Raw genomic sequence first — 26,996 nt, 5'->3', positions numbered from 1 at the left:
ACTCCCTTTCTAAGGACACCTTTAACCCTTGTTTCAAATAACCTCTATTTGATGACGCAGACTGGAGAAAGACTGAACCAGTCAAGAGTGGGGCGCTGGAAAAGCACAGCAGGTCAGGCAGCATCTGAGGAGCAGGGGCGGAGGACTGAACCAGAACTGTTCATTTCCATTCCCTTCCCTCTGATCAGTACTTCAGTATTGGGCCATCAGCAAGTGATGATCTCACTTCTTCTGAAAGGAAGATTTACAAAGAGGGTACTAGAATTGAGAGTTTTCTTTTTAATTTGTCCATGGGATGTGGGTGACACTGACTAGGCCAGTATTTGTTGCCCATCATTGTTAAGAGTTACATTGCCATGGGTCTGGAGTCACATGTAGGCCAGACCAGGTAAGAACTGCAGGTTTCCTTCCCTAAAGGATATTTGTGAATCAGAAGGGTTGTTACAACATGACCGGCATTAAGTTAGGTTTTTATTCTAGGTTTATTTTTGATAAATTGGGTTCCAATTCTCCCCATCCACCATGGTGGGATTTGAACCCATATCCCTAGAATATTCACCTGTGGTTAAGGAATACTAGGCCAGGGATATTACCACTACACCACCTGCTTTCCCAGATTATAGCCATCAGAAAAGATTGAACGGTTTGGAACTTACAGAAGTGAGGAAACGGAGATATCCCAATGAAGTGTTTAAAATTAGGACACAGCAGATGTGGAGAGAATGTTTCTCCTGTGGGAGGATCCCAAACTAGAAGGCACAAATATAAAATAATAAACTGGGCTCCTCTACTCAGAGAGGATAGAATTTTTTAAAAATATAGAATCTCTACAGTACAGCTGGGAGGCCATTTGGCCTGGGGGTCTACACCGACCCTCCAAACAGCATCCAACCAAGATCCATCCACTGACCGTCCCTCTGTAACACTGTATTTCCCATCGCCGATCGATTGGAATCAGTAAAAAAAAACCTCAAACACAATACTTTGACAGCTCTCTTCACATAAAAAAGAAATAACTTTGCCAAATAATGGAAAAACATTTATTTCACACATAATCTTGTATTGCTTTTCTTTAAAGTGTAGTGCAAAGATAATGAAAACATTTCACACAAGTATTGCCAACATAAATTACATATAAATAAGCGACAAGTTTCACATATATTAACTGTAAATTAAACTAAACCCACGGTGCTTCACCCACCCTGTTCAAACATGTCATTTTCTTCATACCTGCACACGTAAAAACAAAACCATTGTACTAGATTCTGTTCAGGTCTGATTATCTAATTGACAAAAAAAAAACCTCACACACGCGCACACACACACAAACATATACACACACACCGTTCGTGAATTGTAATCTCAGAAAAATAAATCAGGATCAACTATTTTGACGACCGACAAGTTTGTGCATTTGTACCTTTGTTGCAGCCTGTCTTACCAACTTGCACAAACTAACCTGAAACCTAGCTCCCTGTGCCAGCGAGGGATCTCTGAAGCAGATAAATCTACTTTGATTTTCAGTGTGGGGAGGTGGGAGTAGAAATGCTACATTGAAGCTGACCCTGAAGGGACAAGGCAAAGGTTCCAAACATCTGACAGGTAAACATCATAGTCGTGAAACTATATCCAAAAGTACCCACAATTCTTATAGGTTCACTCAAACACATTCTAAATCACTGCACAGTGCACATGTAGTTTCCCAAATATCTGACTGAAAGAGGGATGTAAGTATTGGTTTTCATTTAATAACAGCTTTGCTAAGAGCTAAAAAGATGCTGTACACATTTTCCATGCCTTACAGTGAAGCTTCTTATTAAATTAAACATATGTGCCTTTTTTTTTAAAAAAGAATTATACTGTAAGTCAGTTCATAAATGACAAAATTAATAGGATTAAACTTCTTAGCTCTTGGAGAAACTTAACCATGTTTTCCCAAGGCCTGAGACAGGTTGGAAATGGGTTGAATTATCACACAAACAGTTCGTGTTTGGATAATCTAATTGTTCCAGTCAAGGTGTCTAGGACAGAAACAGTTACAAACAAGGATGGCATAGCGCAAATATTGCATTTTGTTCAATTATGGAAGGAATTTTTAAAAAGTTCTATTGTATAGAAACCTACTACATGATGTAGATGACTGGAGCCTTGTTGGACAAAGAATATTTTATATGGAGGCCACGGACAATAACAAAGACAAATGGAGTCAAGGTGCAAAGTTCATTGAAGTCAGAGAACGAAGGCTGGTGAAACCATCGTGTGGATATCTGGCACAATATTCTATAGGGTTTGAGTTAACACATCTTCAGAAACTCACTGTGGAACAAAAACAATTAAAAACATGGACATTTAGAATTCAACAACTTCAAGCCCATTTTAACTGTTATTTGGTAATCTACTGAAAAGGTCTGGTTTCAAAACTGACAATAATTTCCTTAGAAACCATGGTGAAAATCACTGTAAAACCCAAAGTCAAACCCCTTTTACAACTGCATTCTGTACAACAAGAGACTGTTTTGCTGGAAACATACACTTCCTAGATTTACTTTAGCAATTATTTACATGCTAGCTGGTTCATTTATTAACGTTCAGTGTAACCCAGTACATGAGGTTTATTTTACCTATTTTACATTTACTACAGATGGATGACTGGCGAATGCAAGAACAAGGGGAAAGTAGGTGGAATTGGCTTTGCTAATGAGTAATGAGATGGGGAGAGAGAGAATCTATTCAGCCGTGCCAAGTATTGCCAATTTAAGCTTTGTTAGAGAGCTACTGCTCCGGGGATGTGGAGATGACTCTACCCTCAAAGTTGAGTACTTCCAAGATTTTAGGTCAGGTGACTAAAATAAACTGCTGGCACCGGGGGGGGGGGTCACAGTTCAAATACAGATGGCTCTCCAGCACCTCATGGCGGTGATCGAGAGTTGTGATAGAACATAGGGGTTGATCTCACTTGATTGGCCACAATTACATCTTTGGAAAACCGATGCAAAATGGGGAGGGGGTTGTCTTACAAACTGTGACCAATGTTATGCCAGTTCATCAGGAACACCAATGCCACCCATCTCCCTACCGAACTGTCAGTTGGCAGACTATTTTACTACAACACCGTCACAGTCAAATCTGACGATGTCCTCAACCTAGTGCCCCAGACAGGAGTTAGCAGCAGGACAAGCTTTCCTGTGCCCTAGGCTTTGGTGGGGGTGGTAACAAGACCTGTCCCAGTTGACATTATCCTTATTGATTTACCCCCTCCGTACCCAATCATCCATCTCGAGAACTCGGAGGAATCTGTTGAGGTTCGGAAGCATGAGCATGTAAAATAATGATACCATTTGCATGATGGGAATTTTCGGCACACACTGTGTGATTGTACGCACACTGAGGAGCTACCTGACTCAGTGACATTTACCTAAAAGTAGCTTTTAACGCGACACTGGCTTTGCTACAGAAACAGATGAAAACATATCGCCTAAAAGGCATAGTAACATGAGAAACCAAAATGGCATGGGCGAAAACCAAAAAAAGGTAAATTGCGTTATATTTCATTATTACGTATTGTCCGTGCTACTGAAGAGAAATTTGGGAAGAAAGCATTATTCATTATTTGGGAAGAAAGCATTATTCACAATGCTTATTGGATTCATCCCCAGTCCTTACCTTCCCCATAAAATCAGCAAAATCCCCTCTTTGCCCTTCTATCTGGCAACAGTACCCTGACCAGAGGTAGACAATCATTTAAGTAAAATACACAGAAACATAATAGAGTAAAAAAAAACTAAAATGCATAAAAAGACAACAAACTTCACAGTTAAAAGATAAAAATTAAATTAAACCCACATTATCACCTCTGGTCAGTGGTAACTTGTACTGTCAATGAGAAGTTGAGTGATAAAATCCAAGTGCTACAGTAGAATCTCCTGGAGATTATATTTTACCAAAAGTACGAGGTATGTAATCAATTTGAATGATTTTTGTTGATCAGTACAAAAAGAGGTGGAATAATTAGGTCTATTCAGCTGTTAAGCTCTCTTTGTCATATCTTCTGTGCACTGCTATCGTCTACCTTGGTTAATCAAGGTACTCAGGAAGGAGTTGATATGTCGTATAATCAGTTATGCTACATAGCCTTGAAGATAACAGAGTGAGGTTTTAAACAAAAAGTCATTAAAAGTGGCGTTGTGGAGGAGAGGGGCTCAAAGAGAGTGGTCAGTGTCCATTGCTGGGCCATTACAGCCAAGGTTGGGCTGTCATATATTTTCACTGGAATTAAAGAACTGTGCATCATGCCGTGGAAATACCGATGAAAAACGTGAGATAAAATTCCAGAAATAACAACAGCTTGCACTTTCCCGGTGGTGATGTGTTGAGTTATGGAGAGATTCTGTCGTTTGCCAAATTTTCCAACACACCGGCAGCGTTGCTCTCAGTGCCAACTCTTACGATAGAGATAGGGCATTCAAAAAAAAAACACAGTTTCCCCCCCTCCCCCCACCTGAACATTGGAGGTTTCAGACCTGACTCCTCCTCGGCCTCAAATGACACCTTTCAGGTTGTGTGACCAGACCATTGCAGGTGGGCAGGTGCACTGTATCATTCATCGGACGCTGCCTGTTTTTGGCAAATTTCAGATTTGTTCACAGAACGCTCACCACTTCAGGTGCAATCCAGCCCGTTTTTTTTGTTCTTGTCGAGCAGGAGGAACAGCACCCAGAGCTTCCTCGTCACAAATCCAGGGGCAGCAAACTTTGGCTGCTTCCAAAAGGACCGTGTTCATCACGAGGTAAGGCCTGGCTGGGACTCTGGCATTAGAGGCTGGTCGAAGAGACAGAGAGCGTGGGAGAAGACGGAGGGGGGAAGTTCAGTAGTTCCAGCACAGCGACGCCCACACTGCTTCGTCGTGTGAACATGCATGAAGCTGCCACCCACTTGTTGGTGCGAGGGTTGTATTTTTCAATGGAATTAAGGCTGGAGCTCCCGTCATTGCCACCAACTGCATAAAGCCACCCGTCCATTGCTACAAGGTCGTGCGTGCTCCTGAAGAGGAAAACAGCAGAAGTGGAAAAAAAAAGTGAGTTACTGCCACTCTGAAAGCCACTTCTAACTCTCATCATCTGAAGGAGCTTCCTACGTTCACCCCTGAAAGAGCTCGCTCATCAGCACAGAGGCAGAGGAAACACTGCTAATATTAATGACGTTTATGGAGAGTCCAAAGATGAGCTCAAACTTTACTCCTTAGCACTGAGTCACATGAATGCTCCAACACACAAGAGCACCCTGACCCATGACACCCCATCACCAACCCGCACACATATTCAGTGGGAACACTGCTTTACTACATAACCACGTGAGTACCAAGATGCTAGATACCTGCAAAGGATGTGACTTGTATGTGTGGATTGTGTCAAAAATTCACAAGGATGGAAACAATGGTATGCATTGCTGCCTCACAGTGCCAGGAAACCCAGGTTTGATTCTAGCCTCGGGCGACTGTCTGTGTGGAGTTTGCACATTCTCCCCGTGTCTGTGTTGGTTTCCTCTGGGTGCTCCGGTTTCCTCCCATAGTCCAAAGATGTGCAGGTTAGGGTGGGTTGGCCATTCTAAATTGCCCGTAGTGTCCAGGAATGTGCAGGTGAGATGGATTAGTCATGGTAAATAAAGGGTTGCAGGGATAGGGTGTGGGTCTGGTTGGGATGCTCTTTGGAGGGACGGTGCAGACCGAAATGGGCTGAATGGCCTCCACCTGCACTGCAGGGGTTCTATAACCATTTTCCTTTATTTGTTCATTGGACGAGAGTGTTGCATGTGTTGCCCACCCCTAATTGCCCTTGAAGTGCCTTCTGAACTAGCTGAGCAAACCAGAGTCAACCACCCTGCTGTGGGCCAGACCAGGTAAAGACCAATATTTTCTCCACGCAGCACAGCCAGAGGCCATTCCGAGCATTGACTTCCAGTTTCAGAAGTCATGGCTCTGCACTGCTCCGGAGGTCTGTCCACCTGAAAAAAAAAACACAGTTCCAAGGAACGTTGGTGAGGATGGCAATTTCCATCCCCAAAACAGGACATGAGTGAGCCAGGTGGAATTTGTTCCTTCACAACAACCGATGATGGCTCTCAGGGATTGGGATGCCTTGAAGATGGGAAGTGAGGGGTCTCCAACATTAATTTCTTCTAAAATTCACTCGTGGGGTGTGGGCTTCATGAGTTGGGTCAGCATTACAGGTATTGCCCGCTTTTCAAAATTTCGCTTTACACACTTCGCTTTTACAAAAGATCTACATTAGTACCTGTTCTCACTAACCAAAAGAAATCCAAAGAGGATGTTCACTTTTATGAAGGAAGGCGAAATTTTTCCCACATAAAGTCATGCTTTTTCGCTTGATGCCACTTTGGCTTACGAAAGGTTTCATGGGAACGCTCTACTTTCGGATGGCGGGGGGGGGACGGGGGGGTACCCTGTATTACCTGTCCCTAGTTGCCCATGAGGTGGTGGTGAGTTGCTTCCCAGTGAGTGGCTGTTCCACTTGTTGAATGGCTAAAGGACTGCTGGACCCCAATTTAGAGTCACTGATAATATAACTGTGTGAAGTTTGCACATTGTCCCAGTGTCTGCGTGGATTTCCTCTGGATGCTCCGGTTTCCTCCCACAATCCAAAGGATGTGCAGGTCAGGTGAACTGGCCACGCTAAATTGCCCATAGTGTTAGGTGGATTAGTCAGAGGGAAATGGGTCTGGGTGGGTTACTCTTCAGAGGGTCGGTGTGGATTGGTTGGGCTGAAGGGCCTGTTTCCACACTGTAGGGAATCTGATCATAACCAGAGATGACACAAGCAAAGATGTTGTGAAGACAATGAACGCTCATGATCTGGAATGCAAGGGCGAAAGGGGCAACAGAAGCTGATTTAATGTTTGATTCACACGGGGGTGGGATGGGTGCAGGGGTTCAAAGAAGCACCATGCATGCTCAAATGGTGATCCTTAATAACCCATGTGAACTTTAACCCTATCATCTGTTTTACAGACCCAAACATCTGTGGGTCATACAGCACAGAAACCGACCCTTCAGTCCAATCAGTCCAAGTGCCGACCAAAATCCCAAACTGAAGTAATCCCACCAGCCTGCTCCTGGCCCATATCCCTCCAACCATTTCCTATTTATGCACTTATCCAGATGTCTTTTAAAAGTTGAGAGTGTACCCTCATCCACCACTTCCTCTGGCAGTTAATTCCACTAAAAACCACTCTGTTAAAAAAAATTGCCTCTGATGTCTTTTTTTTTAAAAAGAATCTTTCTCCTCTCACCTTAAAAATAGACCCCCTAGACTTGAAATCCCCCACCTTTGGGAACAAACACATTCATCTTATCTATATCCCTCATGATTTTATAAAAAAAAACTATAAGGTCACTCCTCAACTTCCTCAGCTCCAGCGAAAAAAGTCCCAGCCTCTCCTTATATCTCAAACCCTCCATTCCCAGCAACATCCTGGTAAATCTTTTCTGAACCCTCTCTAGCTTAACAACATCCTTCCTATAACAGGGTGACCAGAACCCCACACAGTACTCCAGAAGAGGTCTCACCAATGACCTCAACATGGTGTCCCAACTCCTATACTCAAATCTTCGACGTGGGTCTTGAGTCTTCTCCTACTCTCGAACACTGGGAGAAATACATTGCGGGGTCAGGCCACATACAGAGTATTTAATTGTCAATGACAGTATGTAAACCATACGCTTTGGTTCAAAAGGAGTTGGGTGCTACCCTTTAGGCTAAACTAACAATGACTTTCCCCAGCAGAAAATGCTAATGAAGAGCAAAATTGATAATGACCAGTCAGTCAGTAAAATCATGATAGGAGTAAGGATTCGGTGGATCACTCACTCAAGTAGATAATTTGTCAATCTTAGCCCCCAGGTAAGTGGAACAAGGAATAGTCTTTCTTGGGTATCACACCATCAAATGTAAGAGAATGGGTTAGAGGTGGGGAACCTTTTCATGTTGGAAGGCCGCATTACGTTAGTTGTAATCTAATAAGGCCACATCCAAGAAACTTCAATTATATATTCTTCAAAATTCACATTATTTTGTAAAAATCTAACTACTATGTACTAACTTACTAAAATAACTAAAACATGAGCATGGCAGGTGTCGAAATAGCTCTTGTGACTTACCAATTTTTTAATTGCAGTGGTCAGTCTGTGAGGATTATTTTGTTGAATTTTCTTTACTCTCTGGTATTTTAAATACATTCATTTTAAGATTAAAATAAAAATAATAAAAGGACGAAGAAAAACATAATAAAAAATAAAAGATTTGTTCTTCAAAATTTGGATTCATTCAAAAGGCCACACACAATGGCCTAGAAGGCTGCATGCTGCCTTAAGGGAGTGGAGGTTGGGTTGGTGGGGGGTGTGGACCTGACCACCCCCGATAGTCTTTTTACACCTCATTGTGTAGCTGCAGAATATTGTAGAGTAGTTCACAGGTGAATGAAGTACTTTCGAAGTGCAGTGACTGTTGTAAAATAGGGAAATGTGGCTGTCAATTTATACATAGGCTCCTACAAGCAGCAATTAAATAAACCATCTGGTCAAGCCGCTTTGGTTGTAGCATAAACGTGAGGCAGGGCAAGAGGAGTACTCATCTGCCTTTTGTCAAACTGTTCCATGTAATCTATTCCCTTCACGAGATGGGTCTCAGTTTGTTGTCACCTCATGTGAAAAACAACGGTGCAGCACTCCCACAGTTAGCACTGAGGTGTCAGCTAGGATTACTTGATCTGGCACCTCTGACAGTGCGGCACTCCCACAGTTAACACTGAGGCATTGGCTGGGGTCACTTGCTCTGGTTTCCAAGGCAGGTCTGCAATCTCAGAAGTCACATGACACCAGGTTAGAGTCCGACAGGTTTATTTGCAATTACAAGCTTTTGAAGCACTGCTCCTTCCGTCAGGTGACCTCAAATAAACCTGTTGGACTATAAACTAATGCCGAGGAGAAAGTGAGGACTGCAGATGCTGGAGATCAGAGCTGAAAATGTGTTGCTGGAAAAGTGCAGCAGGTCAGGCAGCATCCAAGGAACAGGAGAATCAACATTTCGGGCATAAGCTCTTCTTCAGGAATGAGGAAAATGTGTCCAGCAGGCTAAGATAAAAGGTAGGGAGGAGGGACTTGGGGGAGGGGCGTTGGGAATGCGATAGGTGGAGGGAGGTCAAGGTGAGGGTGATAGGCCGAAGTGGGATGGGGGCGGAGAGGTCAGGAAGAAGATTGCAGGTTAGGAAGGCTGTGCTGAGTTCGAGGGATTTGACAGAGACAAGGTGGGGGGAGGGGAAATGAGGAAACTGGAGAAATCTGAGTTCATGCCTTGTGGTTGGAGGGTTCCCAGGCGGAAGATGAGGCGCTCTTCCTCCAACCGTCATGTTGCCATGGTCTGGCGATGGAGGAGTCCAAGGACCTGCATGTCCTTGGTGGAGTGGGAGGGGGAGTTGAAGTGTTGGGCTACGGGGTGGTTGGGTTGGTTGGTCTGGGTGTCCCAGAGCTGTTCTCTGAAATGTTCCACAAGTAGGCGGCCTGTCTCCCCAATATAGAGGAGGCAACATCGGGTGCAGCGGATGCAATAGATGATGTGTGTGGAGGTGCAGGTGAATTTGTGGCGGATATGGAAGTGTCCCTTGGGGCTTTGGAGGGATGCAAGGGGGGAGGTGTGGGCGTAAGTTTTGCATTTCTTGCGGTTGCAGGGGAAGATGCCGGGAGTGGAGGTTGGGTTGGTGGGGGGTGTGGACCTGACAAGGGAGTCACGGAGGGAGTGGTCTTTTCGGAATGCTGATAGGGGAGGGAAGGGAAATATATCCCTGGTGGTGGGGTCCGTTTGGAGGTGGCGGAAATGACGGCGGATGATACGCTGGACATGGAGGTTGGTGGGGTGGTAGGTGAGGACCAGTGGGGTTCTGTCCTGGTGGCGGTTGGAGGGGCGGGGCTCAAGGGCGGAGGAGCGGGAAGTGGAAGAGATGCAGTGGAGGGCATTGTCGACTACGTCTGGGGGGAAATTGCGGTCCTTGAAGAAGGAGGCCATCTGGGTGGTACGGTTTTGGAACTGGTCCTCCTGGGAGCAGATGCGGCGGAGACGAAGGAATTGGGAATATGGGATGGCGTTTTTACAGGGGGCAGGAGGGGAGGAGGTGCAGTCTAGGTAGCTGTGGGAGTCGGTCCCACTTCCTCCAAACCAAAGGAGTAGCCATGGGCACCCGCATGGGTCCCAGCTATGCCTGCCTCTTTGTAGGATATGTGGAACAGTCCATCTTCCGCAGCTACACTGGCCCCACCCCCCACCTTTTCCTCCGCTACATCGATGACTGTATCGGCGCTGCCTCGTGCTCCCACGAGGAGGTTGAACAGTTCATCCACTTTACCAACACTTTCCACCCCGACCTCAAATTTACCTGGTCCGTCTCAGACTCCTCCCTCCTCTTTTTAGACCTTTCCATTTCTATCTCGGGCAACCAAATCAACACGGATATTTACTATAAACTGAAGAAGGGCTCATGCCCGAAATGTTGATTCTCCTGTTCCTTGGATGCTGCCTGACCTGCTGCGCTTTTCCAGCAACACATTTTCAGCTATAAACTAATGCCACATGGCTTCAGACTCTGAGCACCCCTGTCCAAATGGGGCACCTCCACATCTTGGTTTTCAACCTGTTATGTTCTGACCCAGATGCACCTGTATCCAAATATTACATCTTGGCTCAATGTAGCAACCAAACAGCAGTTAGACATATTGCAATGAAACCTCACAGGACTGAGGAGAGTTTGGATAAAGTCCTTTTAACAAAGTGAGCTCTAGCTCGGAGAGTCTCCCACTGCAGATATCGCCACAGAATTCCTCATATTTCGGTGGTGCTCAGGAATGGTGGGGTGGGGAATTCTGCAATGTTGTGTCCAGTGTTTGTCCATGTCAGCACTTTGCAGTGTTTTAGCTGGTGTGATGCTACCTTAAGGTCCCTGACACTGAGTGACCCTGTGTGACCATCAAGAGATCTAGGTGGGGCCTTAACATCGCGTCCAGGGTTCGGGCAGGGAACAGGAGGTAAACACTGGGGGAGATGATGAAAAGGCTGTCTTTCCCTCGAGTGAAGCCCTAAGAGAACTCAAAACTTTCTTTTTTCCCCAGCAGCAACTGGGTCTCAGAGGGGCAGTCCATTAGGGCCACGTCCACCCGCAGACAGAAAAATAAACAAGGATTTAAAGGAATCTCCAAGCTGTTAGAAATGAGTTAAGTACCAGGGCATTGCTGATTGTAAGCTTGCAACTCCAAAATCTGGTCGATGGACTCCACTGGGGATCACAGCCCACAGTCTGCAGTAGATTTTGATTGATATCAAACGTGTCAGCAGCCTTCATTTCCAATGGCTTTAACTGGTTCACCTGCCTCTCCTCCACCTTAAGTTTACTGTATCCGGTACTCCCGATGTGGTCTTCGGGGAGGCCAAATATAAACTAAGGGCATATTTCACCAAGCATCTCAGCAGGAGCTGACCGGACCTCCCAATCACCGTCCATTTTAATTCCCCTTCCCACTCCCTTTCCAATATGACCATTCTTGGCCTCCTCCATTGCCAAAATGAACCAAATCGCAAATTGGAGGAATAGCACCTCATCTTCCGCGTGGGCAGCCTACTGCCTGGAGGACTCAACACGGAGTTCTCCAATTTCAAATAACCTCCCTTCCCATCCCCCGATTCCCTTCCCAGCCCCTCCCCCTTTCTTCCATTTCTCTGACTGACCCTTCCTTCCAGCTACCAAGTGGATTCATTCCTCCCATCGATCAACCAGGTCATACCCTCTACCTGTGTTCACCTATCCCCACCTCATCACCCTGCCCCCAGCCTCCAACCCCCAAACCCACCTATTTTGTCTGCAGCTCCCCCACACCCACCCACAGTCCTGAAGAAGGGTTACACCTGAAAGATTGACTTGTCCACCTCCTGATGCTGACTGGCTTGCTGTGTTCTTCCAGTGACCTGCTATCAGCCTTCCTTACAACAATTGTTACTTCAGTACATTTGGGACACTAACCCTAACACTTGCTGCCTGTACAGTACAGGGGAGGAAGTGAGGACGGCAGATGCTGGAGATCAGAGTCAAAAAGTACGGTGCTGGAAAAGCACAGCCGGTCAGGCAGCATCCAAGGAGCAGGAGAGTCAACATTTCAGGCATAATCTCTTTCAGGCATGTCAGGGGCATAAATGTCACACACAGCACAGGCAGCACTTGCCAGTACAGGCAGCACAGGAGGAGTAAATGCTTTGCAATTCACAGCTACAAGGCTGCAATGAATCTGTCATGTGTAGTTCAGTGCAAGAATTTAGGCCAACACAATAGATCTGCCTCCTTAATCTAAGTATACAATGACGCCAAGTCTGTATCAGCTATCTCCCAGATTGTATCTTGTTCCAGGTTTTCGTGTTTTTGTCAGATGACAAACGGAAAGTTTGTTGAGTCAGAATCAACATTATACTTCAGTGATTGGAGGCTACGCACTGGAATAATGTTGACTCATACAAGTTCCAACAAAAACTCTAATAGTTCCATTAAAGATTTTGTTTGTTCCGTTTTTAAATATTTTTTTCTCACACACTTCAGATCTTTTCCAAATCTTGCAAGATCTCAGGGGGTCTGGCAGCTTTCCCGGTTGTTTATGATAAACCCTGACAGTGTTGGCTCCCTGCCCTGCCTGACAGACCGAGACCAGTAGATGTGGGAGCAGCAGCAGGCCATTCAGCCCACTGAATGTGCTCTGCCATTCAATGGCTGATCTGATAACTTCACAACTGCATTCTCCCCAGAATCTTCAATTCGCTTACTGATCCACAGCCTTGAACGAACCTAAATGACACAGCCACGACAGCTCTCAGTGGTAAAGGATTCACTATCCTGAAGTGACGAGATTCTTCCTCCCTTATTCTGAGATTATACCTTCTGGTTTATAGACTCTCCCACAAGAGGATACAACTTTTCCACATCGACGCCACCCAGTTTCTTAAGAATCTTGCATGGTTCATACAACACCAAGGAGTGCAGGCCCAATCCACTCAGTCTCTCCTGCTAAGGCAGCCCTTCCTTACCCAGAAGCCACTGGATTGCCTTTCTCACTGTAATATTGGATTGGCCTAGCCACAGTTACCACAAGTCACTTGTCACAGATGTTTGGAGACAGGTCAGATAGAAGAGAGATTAAGTGATTTGTTTGAAGCATTCACAAATCAGCTTTGCTAGATTAAGTCAAGGAAACACTGCTCCCAAGGCCGAAGAACTACTACCCTGAGGATATTCAGAGTCAGTGTTGCATGGCATGGAAACAGACCAGATATCCTAAAATGAATCTAGTCTCATTTGTCAGTACTTGGCCCATATCTCTCTAAACTCTTCCTATTCATGTACCCATCCTGATGCCTTTTAAATGCTGTAGTTGTACCAGCCTCCACCACTTCCTCTGGCAGCTCACTCCATACACGCATCACCCTGGGTGTGAAAAAGTTGCCCTTAGGTCCCTTTTATATCTTTTCTCTCTCACCTTAAGCCCTCTAGTTTTGGAATCCCCTAAACAACTGCCTAAAGAATCAGAAGGATCAGAAGGGGAAAAAATAAGTCTTCATCCCAGTCCCATGTCGCCTAGGCTGAACCAGGTTGTTTCTAACCTTGGAAGCCTATTTGCTGTGATTCTGACCAAATACCTTCTCTGTCACCAAGTCCAGTTCCCTGTCATCCTGGGAAGTGAGATTCGGTTGGATAACTCAGTCAGTACACGCTGAATGGGTCCAATTATGCACAATAACTCACTGCTTCAGTTCACCTGGCGGTCAAACCCCCACCTCGATTCGTGATAGTTCTGTACTTGGACTATTCATGGCTGTAATCCCATTTTCCTTCCCCAACAAAACTCAAACTCATCCAAAACTCTGATGTTTGTATTCTAACTCCTGTTTGTGCACCATCCCAGAGTTCTCTGACAAGTTGGACTGGCTGCTCGATATGACATGGTACCTTCCCCACACCGCACCCCGCCCTGCCCCCACCCCTCGCCCCCCCACCCCTCACCCCCACACAGCCGTGTACGGTCTGATCAGGAGCTCACCGTGTGGTAACTAATGGCTCACATTCCACATTCCTGGAATTCTCCCTCCACCACTGCACTGCTCAATTGTTCCTTTCCCCTCCGTCAGCAATTTGCCTTCCCCTTTTTCGTGGAATCACATGCATTCTCCAGGCACCAGTGTGGGCTGGTGGTGACATTTGTCAGTGTTCCACCTGATTGAACTGGAGCATGTTCGGACAATTGGCCTTCTCTCTCTCTCTCTCTCTCTCTCTCTCTTCCCTTTTAGGGAAAGACTAGATTTCCTTCAGGTACTCCGTTGATGTCAAAAGTTAAGAAGGAACACGGTACATGTGGAATCTAAAGTATGAGCCCATAATCTCCTCCATCATTATTAATGCTGCCAAATACAAAACTTCCCTTTGGCTTGTGCATTTGAAGAACAATGCTGTTTGTTTCAGACTGATGCTTTTGTTCCTGAAGTGTATCTTTGTTGGCAATGGAAGAATATGGTGAGATTTGCATTCATATAGCACCACTCTCAATTTAAGGATGTCCACAGGCACTTTCGAACTGTTATCATCGAGATAACATTACCAAACACAAATTGATCACATTGTCTATTTGGGGGAATTCACGTTTGGCCAGGGCACCTGGGAAAACTCAAATACTAACAGAAAGTGCTGGAAAAACTCAGCAGGTCTGGCATCATCTGTGGAGAGTTAATGTTTCGAGTCCAGAAGGACTATTATCAGAGTCTAGTGACATGGATACCATGTGAAATAGGTGATGGAGGGTTAAAGGTCACACCTGATTTGTGGTGTGTCCCTTCTCTTTCTCATTTGTACAGAAGGTGATGGCCTAGTGGCACTATCAGTAGATGACTGATCCAGTTAATGTTCGGAGGCCTGGGTTCAAATCCTGCCATGGCAGATGGTGGAATTAAAAAAACCTGGAATTAAACAATCTAGCAGCCCATCTGTTTCACTAACACCCTTTAGGGAAGGGAACTGCTGTCCTTACCTGGTCTGGCCTCCATGTGATTTCAGACCCACGGCAATGGGGTTGACTATTCACTGTCCTCTGGGTAATTAGGGATGGGTGAAACGTGCTGGCCCAGCTTATGGCATTCACATTCAATAAATGAAGTTTTAAAAAAAATAACAGTGCCAGCTATCACTGCGTCCTGATGTTCGACATTAGAATAAAAATCAATCAACTATGGCAGTAGCAGCCAGAGTTGTTAATATCAGAATGGAAAATAATGAAAATATTTGAAAGCTGAAAAAGGGAGAAAATTAGATTAGATTCCCTACCACGTAGAAACATGCCCTTCAGCCCAACCAGTCCACACCAACCCTCCGAAGAGTAACCCACCCAGACCCATTTCCCTCTGACTAATGCACCTAACACTACGGGCAATTTAGCATGGCCAATTCACCGGACCTGCACATCTTTGGACTGTGGGAGGAAACTGGAGCACCCGGAGGAAACCCATGCAGACAATGTGCAAACTCCACACAGACAAGTCACCCAAGGCTGGAATTGAACCTGGGTCCCTGGCGCTGTGAGGCAGCAGTGCTAACCACTGAGCCATCAAGCCAAATCCCTGAGATTGTTCCTTGTACTGTGTAGTCTCAGAGTTCTGGATGGCCGTTTGCTCGCTGAGCTGGAAGGTTCATTTTCAGATGTTTCATCACCGTACTAGGTAATCTCATCAGTGAGCTTCCGGACGATACTTTGTCTGGAGGCTCACTGAAGATGTTACCTAGTAGGGTGACGAAATGTCCGAAAATGAACCTTCTAGCTCAGCAAGCAAACCTATATCCTGAACCTCAAACGGAGCTACAAATCTTCTCAAAATGCGCTAGTCTCAGAGTGTAACTTTAACCTCTGTTCTTGTTAGGGATGGGATGCAATTCTCGAGTGTCTCTGTTTCACTTTCAATTTGGTTCTTGGTTCTTCCAATCTCCGCAGGGAAAAATCAGTGATATCTTTTCATTTATTCATGGGATGAGAGCACCATTGGCTGGGCCAGCATTTATTTGCCCATCCCTAATTTCTCCAGAGGTCAGATTAGAGCCAATGACATTGCTGAGGGTCATGTGTAGGCCAGACCAGGTAACGAGTGCAGATTTCTTTCCCTGAAGTTAGTAAACCAGATGGGCTTTTCCCAAATTCGATTCATTGTCATTATTAGATTCTTAATTCCAGATTTTTATTGAATTCACATTCTATCATCTACCTTGGCAGGATTTGAACCCAGGTCTCCAGAATTTTACCTGGGTCTCAAGATTAACAGTCTAATGATAATAAGACTAGGCCATTGCCTTCCCCCTGTTGCAAGTATCAGCTGGTAACGTCAAATGTGTACTGTGCAGACGACAGGAGATAACTGGTGCTGTCAAGGATCATGAGGGGTATGGATAGGGTAAATAGACAAGGTCTTTTCCCTGGGGTGGGGGAGTCCAGAACTAGAGGGCATAGTTTTAGGGTGAGAGGGGAAAGATATAAAAAAGGACCTAAGGGGCAACTTTTTCCACATAGAAGGGGGGGTGTGCATGGAATGAGCTGCCAGAGGAAGTGGTGGAGGCTGGTACAATGACGGCATTTCAAAGGCATCTGGATGGGTATATGAATAGGAAAGGTTTAGAGGGATACGGGCCAAATGTTGCCAAATGGGGCTAGATTAGATCGGGATATCTGGCCAGCATTGGATGAGTTGGACGGAAGGGTCTGTTTCCATGCTGTACATCTCTATCACTCTATATGGGGAGAAAGCAGGAACAGGTTATTGAGATGGATGACCAGCTACGATCATAATGAATGGCATAGAAGGATGAAAGGTCTAATCCTGCTCCTATTTTTTTTTGCATTTCTATGTTTATTACCACCTTATTCACATGCCTGACTAAACAAAAGGCAAAAGAATTTGAGTAGAAATTCTTTTACATCAGATCCAAAGGCCCATTAAGATCTGGAAGGTGCGACCTAAAAGGCTGGTGGAAGCCATGTCTGCAGGAACTTTCAAAAGTCAATGAGACACGTGAAGGACCAGTCTCCAGGGCAAAGTTGGACAGTGTCTTCACATGAGCTGACCTAGGTGTGATAGGTTGAATGGTTTCCTTTGACATTATAATATTTTACAATCCCACTGGTGCTGCCCCAGGGTAACTCACCAGAACATTGACACACTTTAACCAGAGCATTCAGAGAATGGAGGGCAGCCCACAACCCATTCAAAATCACAGGCTCATTAACATGACCCCCTCAAAAGGACAAACTCAACACCGGTCTGAAGAAACTTGAGGGAAGAATGGCCTACTGGTGAGAACATATCTGCCCACTTGCTGCATGAGACTACGGACTGGGAGTGTCCCATTTCTCCCTCCTGTCATCACCCTTCAATCCGCCTTGTCAATTTAAAAAAAACTGTCCTGAAGTAGAATTTTAGCATGAGCATGGTCCTGAGCTTTAATTTTACACTGGGGAAATGTAAAGATATAAAAGGTTAACATCAACCAGTTAGCCACACATGCACCATTATTGTCTAATATTCCCTTCTCATGCCCAAACAACCTACTCTGATTTTTTTTCAAACAGGTTTGATCGTAATGTCAGCCTGAATTTTGGAAAGGGCGGTTCTTGGTGTTGACGGCCTCTGACTTGAAGCAATGCAATCTGCATAGAAACATAGAAGATAGGAGCAGGAGGAGGCCATTCGGCCCTTCGAGTCCGCTCCACCATTTATCACCATCATGGCTGATCATCCAACCATGGTGGCTCAGTGGTTAGCACTGCTGCCTCACAGTACAAGAGTCCCAGGTTCAGCCCCAGGTGACTGCTTGTGTGGAGTTTGCACATTCTCCCTGCGTCTGTGTGGGTTTCCTCTGGGTGTACCGGTTTCCTCCACACTCCAAAGATGTACAGGTCAGGTGAATTGGCCATGCTAAAATTGCCCATAGTGCTAGGTGATTTAGTCAGAGGGAAATGGATCTGGGTGGGTTAATCTTCGGAGGTGAGTGTGGACTGGTTGGGCCGAAGGGCTTGTTTCCGCACTGTAGGGAATTTAATCTAAAAAAAACTCAATAGCCTAATTCTGCTTTCTCCCAATAACCTTTGAACCCATTCGCTCCCAAGTGCTATATCTAGCCGCCTCTTGAATCCATTCAATGTTTTGGCATTGACTCCTTCCTGTGGTAATGAATTCCACAGGCTCACCGCTCTTTGGTTGAAGAAATGTCTCCTCATCTCCATCCTAAATGGTCAACCACGAATCCTCAGACTGTGACCCCTGGTTCTGGACGCGCCCACCATCAGGAGCATCCTCCCTGCATCTAGCCTGTCTAGTCCTGTTAGAATTTTATACGTCTCTGAGAGTTTTTTTTTAGATTAGATTAGATTACTTACAGTGTGGAAACAGGCCCTTCGGCCCAACAAGTCCACACCGCCCCGCCGAAGCGTAACCCACCCATACCCCTACATCTACATTTACCCCTTACCTAACACTATGGGCAATTTAGCATGGCCAATTCACCTGGCCTGCACATCTTTGGACTGTGGGAGGAAACCGGAGCACCCGGAGGAAACCCACGCAGACACGGGGAGAACGTGCAAACTCCACACAGTCAGTCGCCTGAGGCGGGAATTGAACCCGGGTCTCAGGCGCTGTGAGGCAGCAGTGCTAACCACTGACTCGAGATGGTTGTAAATTGGTAGGAGTGAAGATTTAAACTTCATCAATGGCTGCTCTATGGTGCTAAATGGTGTTTGAAGTCAAAGGCTTGTACATTCCAACCAGGTCAGCCAGCTGGACATTGTAGAATAGGAGTCCCCTGATTGGAGCTGTTAATCTGGTCCAATCAGGGAGTTCTGGCTGATACTCTGGTAACTGATACTGAATGAGTCAAGGACAGTTCATGTGTAAATAAACGGGTGAACTGTTGACAGGACACTTGACTCTGTGCAGTTATTTTATTAACCTCATGGTACAGAAAGCGAATGCTAACACTTCAGTAGTTATTATTGCAATACAGGTAGAGAACCTCAAAACTGGCTACCATGGGGCAGCACGGTGGCTCAGTGGTTAGCACTGCTGCCTCACAGCACCAGGGACCCCGGTTCGATTCCATCCTCGGGCGTCTGTAAGTTTGGAGCTTGCACATTCTCCCAGTGTCTGAATGAGTTTCGTCCGGGTGCCCCAGTTTCCTCCCATGACCCAAAGATGTGCAGGTTAGGGTGAATTGGCCATGCTAAATTGCCCAGAGTGTTCAGGGATGTGTAGGCTGGATGCATTAGTCAGGGGTAAATGTAGGTTAATAGGGTTGGGGAATGGGTCTGTGTAGGCTACTCTTCAAAGGGTCGGTGTGGACTTGTTGGGCCGAAGGGCCTGTATCCACCCTGTAGGGATTCTATGATAAACTTAGAAAAGCTGCAATATCCAAAAACTAGACAACTTTAGAATTATCCACACATCAATTGCAATTGGAGTAAAATTTTAAATAAAACTATTTAACCAGTCACAACCCTTCTGCAGCCCAGATACAGGCAAAATCATTGGTATTGCTGGCCAATGTAACCCAAATAATCCTCGACTTCACCTGACCGTAAATATATTAAAATCTGGAAATATTGAAAATCTGACACAGCCTGAGTCCTGAGGGTGTTGGATTTGCAGATTACATTACATTTATGATTGTTTTCAGTGTCGGAGGAAGACTAGGAATGGGAGTGCTTTTTTTAAAAAAAAGTGAGAGAGTTACAGATTTCTACTGAAAATCTGTGTGAAAAAGTATTTTCTGGTTTCTCTCCTCAGTAACCCAAATCTAATCCTTACACTACCACCCCTTGTTTTAGATTCTCCTCACAAGAGGCGACATTTCTCAGCATTGACGCTATAGAGGCACAGACACACGTACCTTCTGATGTTCATGGGTGCCACACTCTCCCAAGTGTTGGTTTTTGGATTATACCTTTCCACGGAGTTAAGGCAGCTAGTTCCGTCATTCCCACCAGCCACATACAACATTCCTTCCAGCACTGCCACGCCAGCACTACTCCGGCGGCTCAGCATGTTAGCGATAGTGGTCCACGTGTTGGTCTAGACAAAGAAATGAACATGTCAATCCGCTGGTAAGATGGTTCAGGGCAGGAATTAGAGAACGACTGCACAACAGACAGGTAAGTGAAATACACCTTTGGTCTCAATGGGGAGTAGGGTAAAGGTGGAGTAGTCAAGCCAGCCCCATCCTGACAGTTCCCCTGATCATTCAACATTTACCTTTTATCTTTAAAATACCCCTCTGAGCTCTCCGCATGGACAAGTTGGACCAAAGGGTCAGTTTCCATGCTGTACACCTCTGTGATTCTATCTTTGTTTTTTAATTTAATCGCAGACAGCTCCTCCCTGCAAACACCTTCAGGGTTTGAGACCATTCCCTCATGTCAGTGACCACAGACTGCACAGGGCACAAAATGCAATCTGACCCAGCTACTGTGCAGCTAATAAAAAGTTTAAATGACCAAAAGAAAAAAAAATGAGAGAGCTGAACCAACCCACGTCTTGAAGGTCAACCAGAGTGAAATGTCCCTGTACAGTCTATCTCCTTCAGTACTTCTGTTACCATGGGTACAATGTCCTAGTGGGACCTGCTTTCATCAATAGGCTGTGAACTTCGATTAGAAGCTTTGCTGAAAGGAATAGAACAGGGCTTTCTCTGGTTTTCCTGCAAACTCTAGAAATTTATTTGGATATTTGGAGAAGTGAAAGGATTCTTGTTGGGTCAAAGAAAGTCAGGGAAAGTGAGTGAATGAATCAATGATACCGGCATTAAGGTGGAGACAGTGAGGGTTGGTGTTCAGAATTGAGAGCGTGTGGCTGGAAAAGCACAAGCAGGTCAGGCAGCATCCGAGGAGCAGAAGAATCGTCATTTCGGGCAAAAGCTCTTCATCGGGAATGAGTATGGAATTCCTGATGAAGGGCTCCGGCCCAAAACGTCGATTTTCCTGCTCCTCGGATGCTGCCTGACCTGCTCGTGCTCTTCCAGCAACACACTCCGATATTAACATTAAAAACTAGTACAAAAGAAATTCCAATAAAGAGCCTCACATCAAGCATTGCAGCTTTCCCTCAGCTCCAACTAACTTGCACCATTTAAACTGTGCAATCAGGCAATGGGTTAAAAAAAAAAATTAATCAACTTCTATTTCAATGTTGGAAATTTCAACGCCTGCCACAATCAAACAGGACATTAAATGGGTGTTTCACATAGAAACACTCCAGTTATAAGTTGCACTCTTCAGAAAAAAACAAAGCAAACAATTACTTCTTTAAGGGTCAGCAGACTCAAAATATTAACTCTGTTTCTCTCTCCATAGACGCTGCTCATTGAGTTTCTCCAGCAATTTTTGGTTTGTTTCAGATCTTCAGCATCCACAATTCTTTGTTTTATCTTCCTATAAATTATTGTGGTACAAAATATTGAGAGATAATCTTTTGCCTCTATTCCAGTTATGATCACTACTCCCTAGGCTTAACAATGTTCGATCATGTATTTTTCTATCTTGTGACTATAACCACCGAAGGAGTATTCTAAAACATTAAGTATTTCTGCAAAGGTGACTCTTGAGACTTTTTTTCTGCTTTAAAAGTAGCGTCAAGCCTCTTTCACAGATATTTCCATTCTTCAGTTTGAAAGGCACTAACTGCAGATGGAGAGAAATGGAGCAAAACACAGGAACATCAATGCCAATGACTGGGAATGACTGACACTACTCCTCTCCTCTCCCCTTCTCCTGCCACCCCAACCACTCCAGTCAAAATTCTCTCCCTATAGTCTCCTCCATTACCCTATCCCTGCTGCAGAGTTGGTCCAATTTTCAAGCACTGAATTAGGTTCACAGCATGAAAAAGGTTGCTTTCCTTTGTGGGAATTTGCCGTGAGTAAACTGTGTTTACAACAGCACGACAGTAACCACACTTAAAAAAAAAGAAAAGCAATTTGTTCCTGTAAAACACTTGGGACATCCCAAGATTGTGAAGGACATTCTGTAGATTGCAATTCTCTCTCAAAGACATGGCTCCCTACAGCGTGTTAATGTTTCCTGAGGGTCACCCAAATTTGAAATGTGGAAGCCACTGTACTAACATAACACAGTGAGGTGTCTGCACACACTGCCTGCCTGTTATTATATGACTGTACACACAAATCCAACGTGGAAGAAAAGGATTACATTTTACAGTGTCAGTCATTATCAGTAGATACTGAAGTCAAGTGTGACATCTGCTGGTGTATGATATTACAAATTGGGTTGCTTTATAGTGGAGGCAACAATATCTAAATGAAGGCCAGAATTTATGACTAAGGCATACCATTTCTGAAAACTCATAACTCCACATGTCTCAGTAGGAAACTCCGCCAATGTCATATTTGATCAACTACTCTCTACACCAGCCAGTGAATGCAGTGACAGTGATACTTGTGTCAAATGAAACACAGGTTTCCTCACAATGATTTGTAAGCCCAGAACCTAACCATAGGCTCAGGGGGTCCTCAGTTTTATTTGCACATAAGTATCCAGACCAACTTTTATTACTCAAATCAGTATCAATTTAAAAGGAAACAGAATATTTAGTCATTATCGTGTGGGACTTTATAGTTCACAAGATATAGGAGCAGAATTTGCCCATTTGGCCCATCGGGTCAGCTCTGCTATTCGAACATGGCGGATGTGCTCCTCACCCCCATTTTCCTGCCTTCTCCCGACAACCCTTCAACCCATTACCAATTAAAAATCTGTCTAACTCCTCCTCAAATTTACTCACAGTCCCAGTGTCCACTGCATTTTGCTTTGCATAAATCAGATTTGGGATTTGGTGAGGTTGGTAAAGCATGATAGAAATGTACGTTTCTGTTTATTTGAAGTCCCTAGTGCTGGTGTATCTTGGCAGACACTGACTCTATACTGGGGTACCTTGTTAACCATGTTAATGGGACAGGCACAGGGGTCCGACAATTCCACTGTACTTTGGGTGCAGTGTTCTCATCAGTGTCTGGCCAGGGTAGAGAAAGAAGCAAATCAGTGAGCTGCTATTTCTCCCTAATCAACCCGCACAGAAAGCTTATTAAACATCTTTGACACAGGTGGGACTTGAACCCAGTTCTCTTGGACCAGAGATGGGGACACAGAGCCCCAGCTGCTACTTAATTACTTACTGTAATATTTGTGGTGAGTTTATTAAACATAGTGGCCACCCCTGCTCATCTCTTGCAACTTCCCACTCCGCCAGAATTTAAACCGACATCAATCCTAGTCTTGAAGAGGCTGGACTGGGGACCGGAAACAATGCAGACTGAATGAAGAGTGTGCAGACTTACAACAAGACCAAAGGTTTCTTAGAATCCCTACAGTGTGGAAACAGGCCCTTCGGCCCAACAAGTCTGCACCGACCCTCCGAAGAGTATCCCATCCAGACCCATTCCCCTTTATCCTACATTTCTACATTTACCCCTGACTAATGCACCTAGCCTACTCATCCCTGAACACTATGGGCAATTTAGCATGACCAATTCACCTAACCAGCACATCGTTTGGATTGTGGGAAGAAACCAAAGCACCCGGAGGAAACCCACACAGACACGGGGAAAATGTGCAAACTCCACACAGGTAGTCACCTGAGGCTGGAATCGAACCCGGGTCCCCGGCGCTGTGAGGCAGCACTGCTAACCACTGAACTGCCGTATCGCCCTTCTGATTGAGCCGGAGAAGCAGAATCCTATGAATGCTCCCCCGACTCTGAACAGACCTATGTTTTGGGAAGGATAAACCCTGGATACATTGGTGTGATCAGTTACCTGTGGATCATACTTTTCCACTGTTGCTAAGTGCGAAGAGCTGTCGTATCCACCAACGGCGTAGAGGTTTCCATCTGAAAGGACAGCATCATTAAAAGAGATTTCATCGACTGCTTAATAAGGGTTTCTTTTTGATGAGTCAGCCCGATTTCTGACACTCGGAAGAAACTCTTACCACTTCAAGAGCATCCAATCCAAACTTCTGTGAAATTAGTGTGGACTCACCAACTCCACAGTAATCACCAGGTATTGACATTAATCTCTGGGACACTGAGGGGGGCAAGTCCTGATGGAAAAGGGAGGCAATAAACTGTACTTCCTCTACTCCATCCTTACACTGCGCCCTTTGGTTTTGAACATATTCAATGATCAGCTTTAGGAATGCTGAAAACAGGCAAGCAATCACACAATGAGACTTCTGGGAATACATCCAACCAACCTCCATCGTGACCAAAGACCCACAGATAGACAGTGCTCCGAGTCACTGATTGGCCGGGGAGTCTATTGCCAGAGATATGAATAATGAGCCCTGCCCAGCAGAGTTGGTTTGGATTTGTGTCTTATCTTTGGCCCATGTTGGTTTGGAAGAGATCTTTGTTGGTGGATCCCCTTCCTTGTCTCCAGATTTGGAGGACCCTATGAAGATAGCGTCGGGTGGCATTTAAGGTCATAGAGATGTACAGCATGGAGTTGTTCAAATCTCCACTGTGTGTGGGAGCAGAGGGATCACTGCACTCAGTGACCCAGGACCTTAGTCTTTGTCTGAGATCCTGGTCTTCAATGTCTCCTTTCCTCAACTTGACCTGATCTGTTACATCGGAGGCAACAAGGGCTTCTGTTGACTCAGTCACCCTTCATTGTGATCATGTTCCCCAAGATCCAGAAAATGGTCAATGTGTACAATTCACCATTGATTTTAAATGGGGTTTGGAGAGGGGGTGGGAGGTGTTGCTGTTAAAATTTGTCAGAAGAGGGGCTTTAGTTTTCCAGGAGTTTAGTGAAAAGCCCAATTTCTCATGTGCTTTGGACAGGGGCTTAACAAAGACATGGTGCTCAGTTTCTGAATGAACACAAACACACACACACCCTGAAGCTCACTGGCTGTCACAAGGGAGGTGTTGGTTTGGTAAAGCTGAAGAAATGGTGTAGGTTGATGGCTTGCCTGTAAGTTCTGTAAATGATCCCCACGTCTGTAATTTGCAGAAGATGAGGGCTAGTACCGCATTCTGGGCCTGAATCACGGTCAGAGTCAGTATAACAGCGAGGAAAATGGAGAACAATTTCACCATTTTTATCTGTGAGAGGACTGGCAGTGTGTCCTGTAACATTGATTCCATTATTTTAGTAATTGAGCCAATGAATATGATGACAATTCCCTGTCAAGTCTCCAACCTCCAAAGGCCTAACCAACCCCAGAAGCCAAGCCCAAACATGTTGTGACAAAGCTCCAGGTCCTTATTGATCTCAGTGATTTTCAGAACCCCAGATATACCAACATATTTGACCCATCCAGAAAATTAGATTAAATCAAGACTTAAATTTTTTTGGTGATGACTGTAGATCTGGTGGCATGCCAAGTTATGGCTAAACAAATTCCTTCAGGTTTCTGGTACTGTGTCCCAGTATAAAGTTGATTGGGCGCATTGACAAGATGTGCTGTTCAACTGTGTAGGACATTGTAAGCTATGCTTTTCCTCCACAGTCTCATATTCCACACTCTCCACACTCTTCCCAGGATGGCAGTGTGAGTACAGGTTGAACTACCTCCTTCCACTGCACTGCCAAATGTAGCACTCCCCATCTCAACTTAGTTGTTGTAAGTTGAGGGGACACGAGAGAAGGTCAAGTTTCGGGTTTTCATAGCTGGGTTACATGCTTTTCAGCACAACAGGTTAATGTACAAAACTTCAGCTGACATCTAGGGAGGAGACAGCCTGATGGTATTGTCAATGGGATCAGGAATCCGGATCCCAGGAAATAATCTGGGAAGCTGGGTTCAAATCCCAGCACAAGCGATGGTGGAATTTGAATTCAATAAGAGATCTGGAATTAAAAGTCTGATCGATGAAACAATTGTCATTAAACCCATATGGTTCACTAATGTCCTTTACAGAAGGAAACTACTGTCCTTGCCCAGTCAACATGTGACTCCAGTCTCTTACGTGCTGAGGGATAGGCAATAAAAGCTGGCCCAGCAAGGCCTACATTCCAGGCACGAATTTAAAAATAAACTTTCAACCCATATAAGAAACCTTGGAGCCAATAAATACTGGCAGATAACTCTCCCAACCATACCCAAAGGACCAATTATTGCCAACAGCTTGTGTAGCAAGTTAACACGGAGATCGTTCACTGGTTGTTCAATTAGCATTCCAGTGACAATTTAGCATTTGCACACTCAACATTTCTCTGCATTTTCCAATGACATGAATCAAATGGTTGCTACTAAAACACGGCACGTGGAAGGCACCCACCTAGTGTTGCAATTCGGACATATCGTCGCCGAGTGCTCATTGCAGCTACCGACGACCACGTTCCAGTCAGTGGGTCGTACCTCTCAGCACTGAGGAAACAAACAGAAAGTGGCGGGTATTAAAAAGGCATCATTGGGCACCTCACCCTGTGTTTCAGCCTCACGTGCTATGGAATGTTTGCACTTCAGCTTCTCACTCAGACTGACACAGCTCGACTTATCCTGGTGATAGAAACGAGAGATTTCTAAATTGCCTTTAGAATGCTCTCTCTCCAATTTCTACTCCAACTGAGGGCTCCAGCTTCTTCCAGTAACTCATCCTCAAGGTGCCCCTTTCTGCACACTGGCCATTCTGTTGTAATGCATATTTCGTCAATGCAAATCTGCTGTCACACGATGGACGAACTGGGGATGCTGTTTCTAAAGCACAAACTTTTAAAACAAGTGTTGGCTGTAACACGATTGCATCGCCGACACTTTAAGCACTGTTTCTGAAGCTAAAGGTTTTTCTATGACACAGGATTGCATAGGGAATGCAACCATCACATTATAGAAGAACGTACTGCATTTGGGTAGC

The 26,996-nt window shown here is 45.0% G+C and overlaps 1 protein-coding gene across 9 annotated transcripts in view; it reads right to left on the bottom strand.

The window, feature by feature from the left end:
* Positions 1 to 1,026: 1,026 nt before the first annotated feature.
* The window catches only part of klhl17 (kelch-like family member 17), an 85,902-nt gene continuing 59,932 nt past the window's right edge, over positions 1,027 to 26,996 (bottom strand). For all 9 annotated transcript variants that reach the window (XM_072586184.1, XM_072586179.1, XM_072586187.1 and 6 more), the window contains 4 exons: positions 26,421 to 26,509; positions 23,947 to 24,020; positions 20,011 to 20,192; positions 1,027 to 5,040 (listed from right to left, as the gene is read on the bottom strand). In XM_072586184.1, coding sequence (XP_072442285.1) covers positions 4,812 to 5,040; positions 20,011 to 20,192; positions 23,947 to 24,020; positions 26,421 to 26,509 — 574 coding nt within the window. In that variant the 3' untranslated portion in view covers positions 1,027 to 4,811. The remainder of the gene's footprint in view (positions 5,041 to 20,010; positions 20,193 to 23,946; positions 24,021 to 26,420; positions 26,510 to 26,996) is intronic.

The sequence above is a fragment of the Chiloscyllium punctatum genome, chromosome 16 (assembly GCF_047496795.1).
Source record: "Chiloscyllium punctatum isolate Juve2018m chromosome 16, sChiPun1.3, whole genome shotgun sequence".
NCBI classification, from domain to species: domain Eukaryota; kingdom Metazoa; phylum Chordata; class Chondrichthyes; order Orectolobiformes; family Hemiscylliidae; genus Chiloscyllium; species Chiloscyllium punctatum.
The sequence above is the reverse complement of the archived record's forward strand: the minus strand, read 5'-3'. Positions and strand labels throughout refer to the sequence as shown.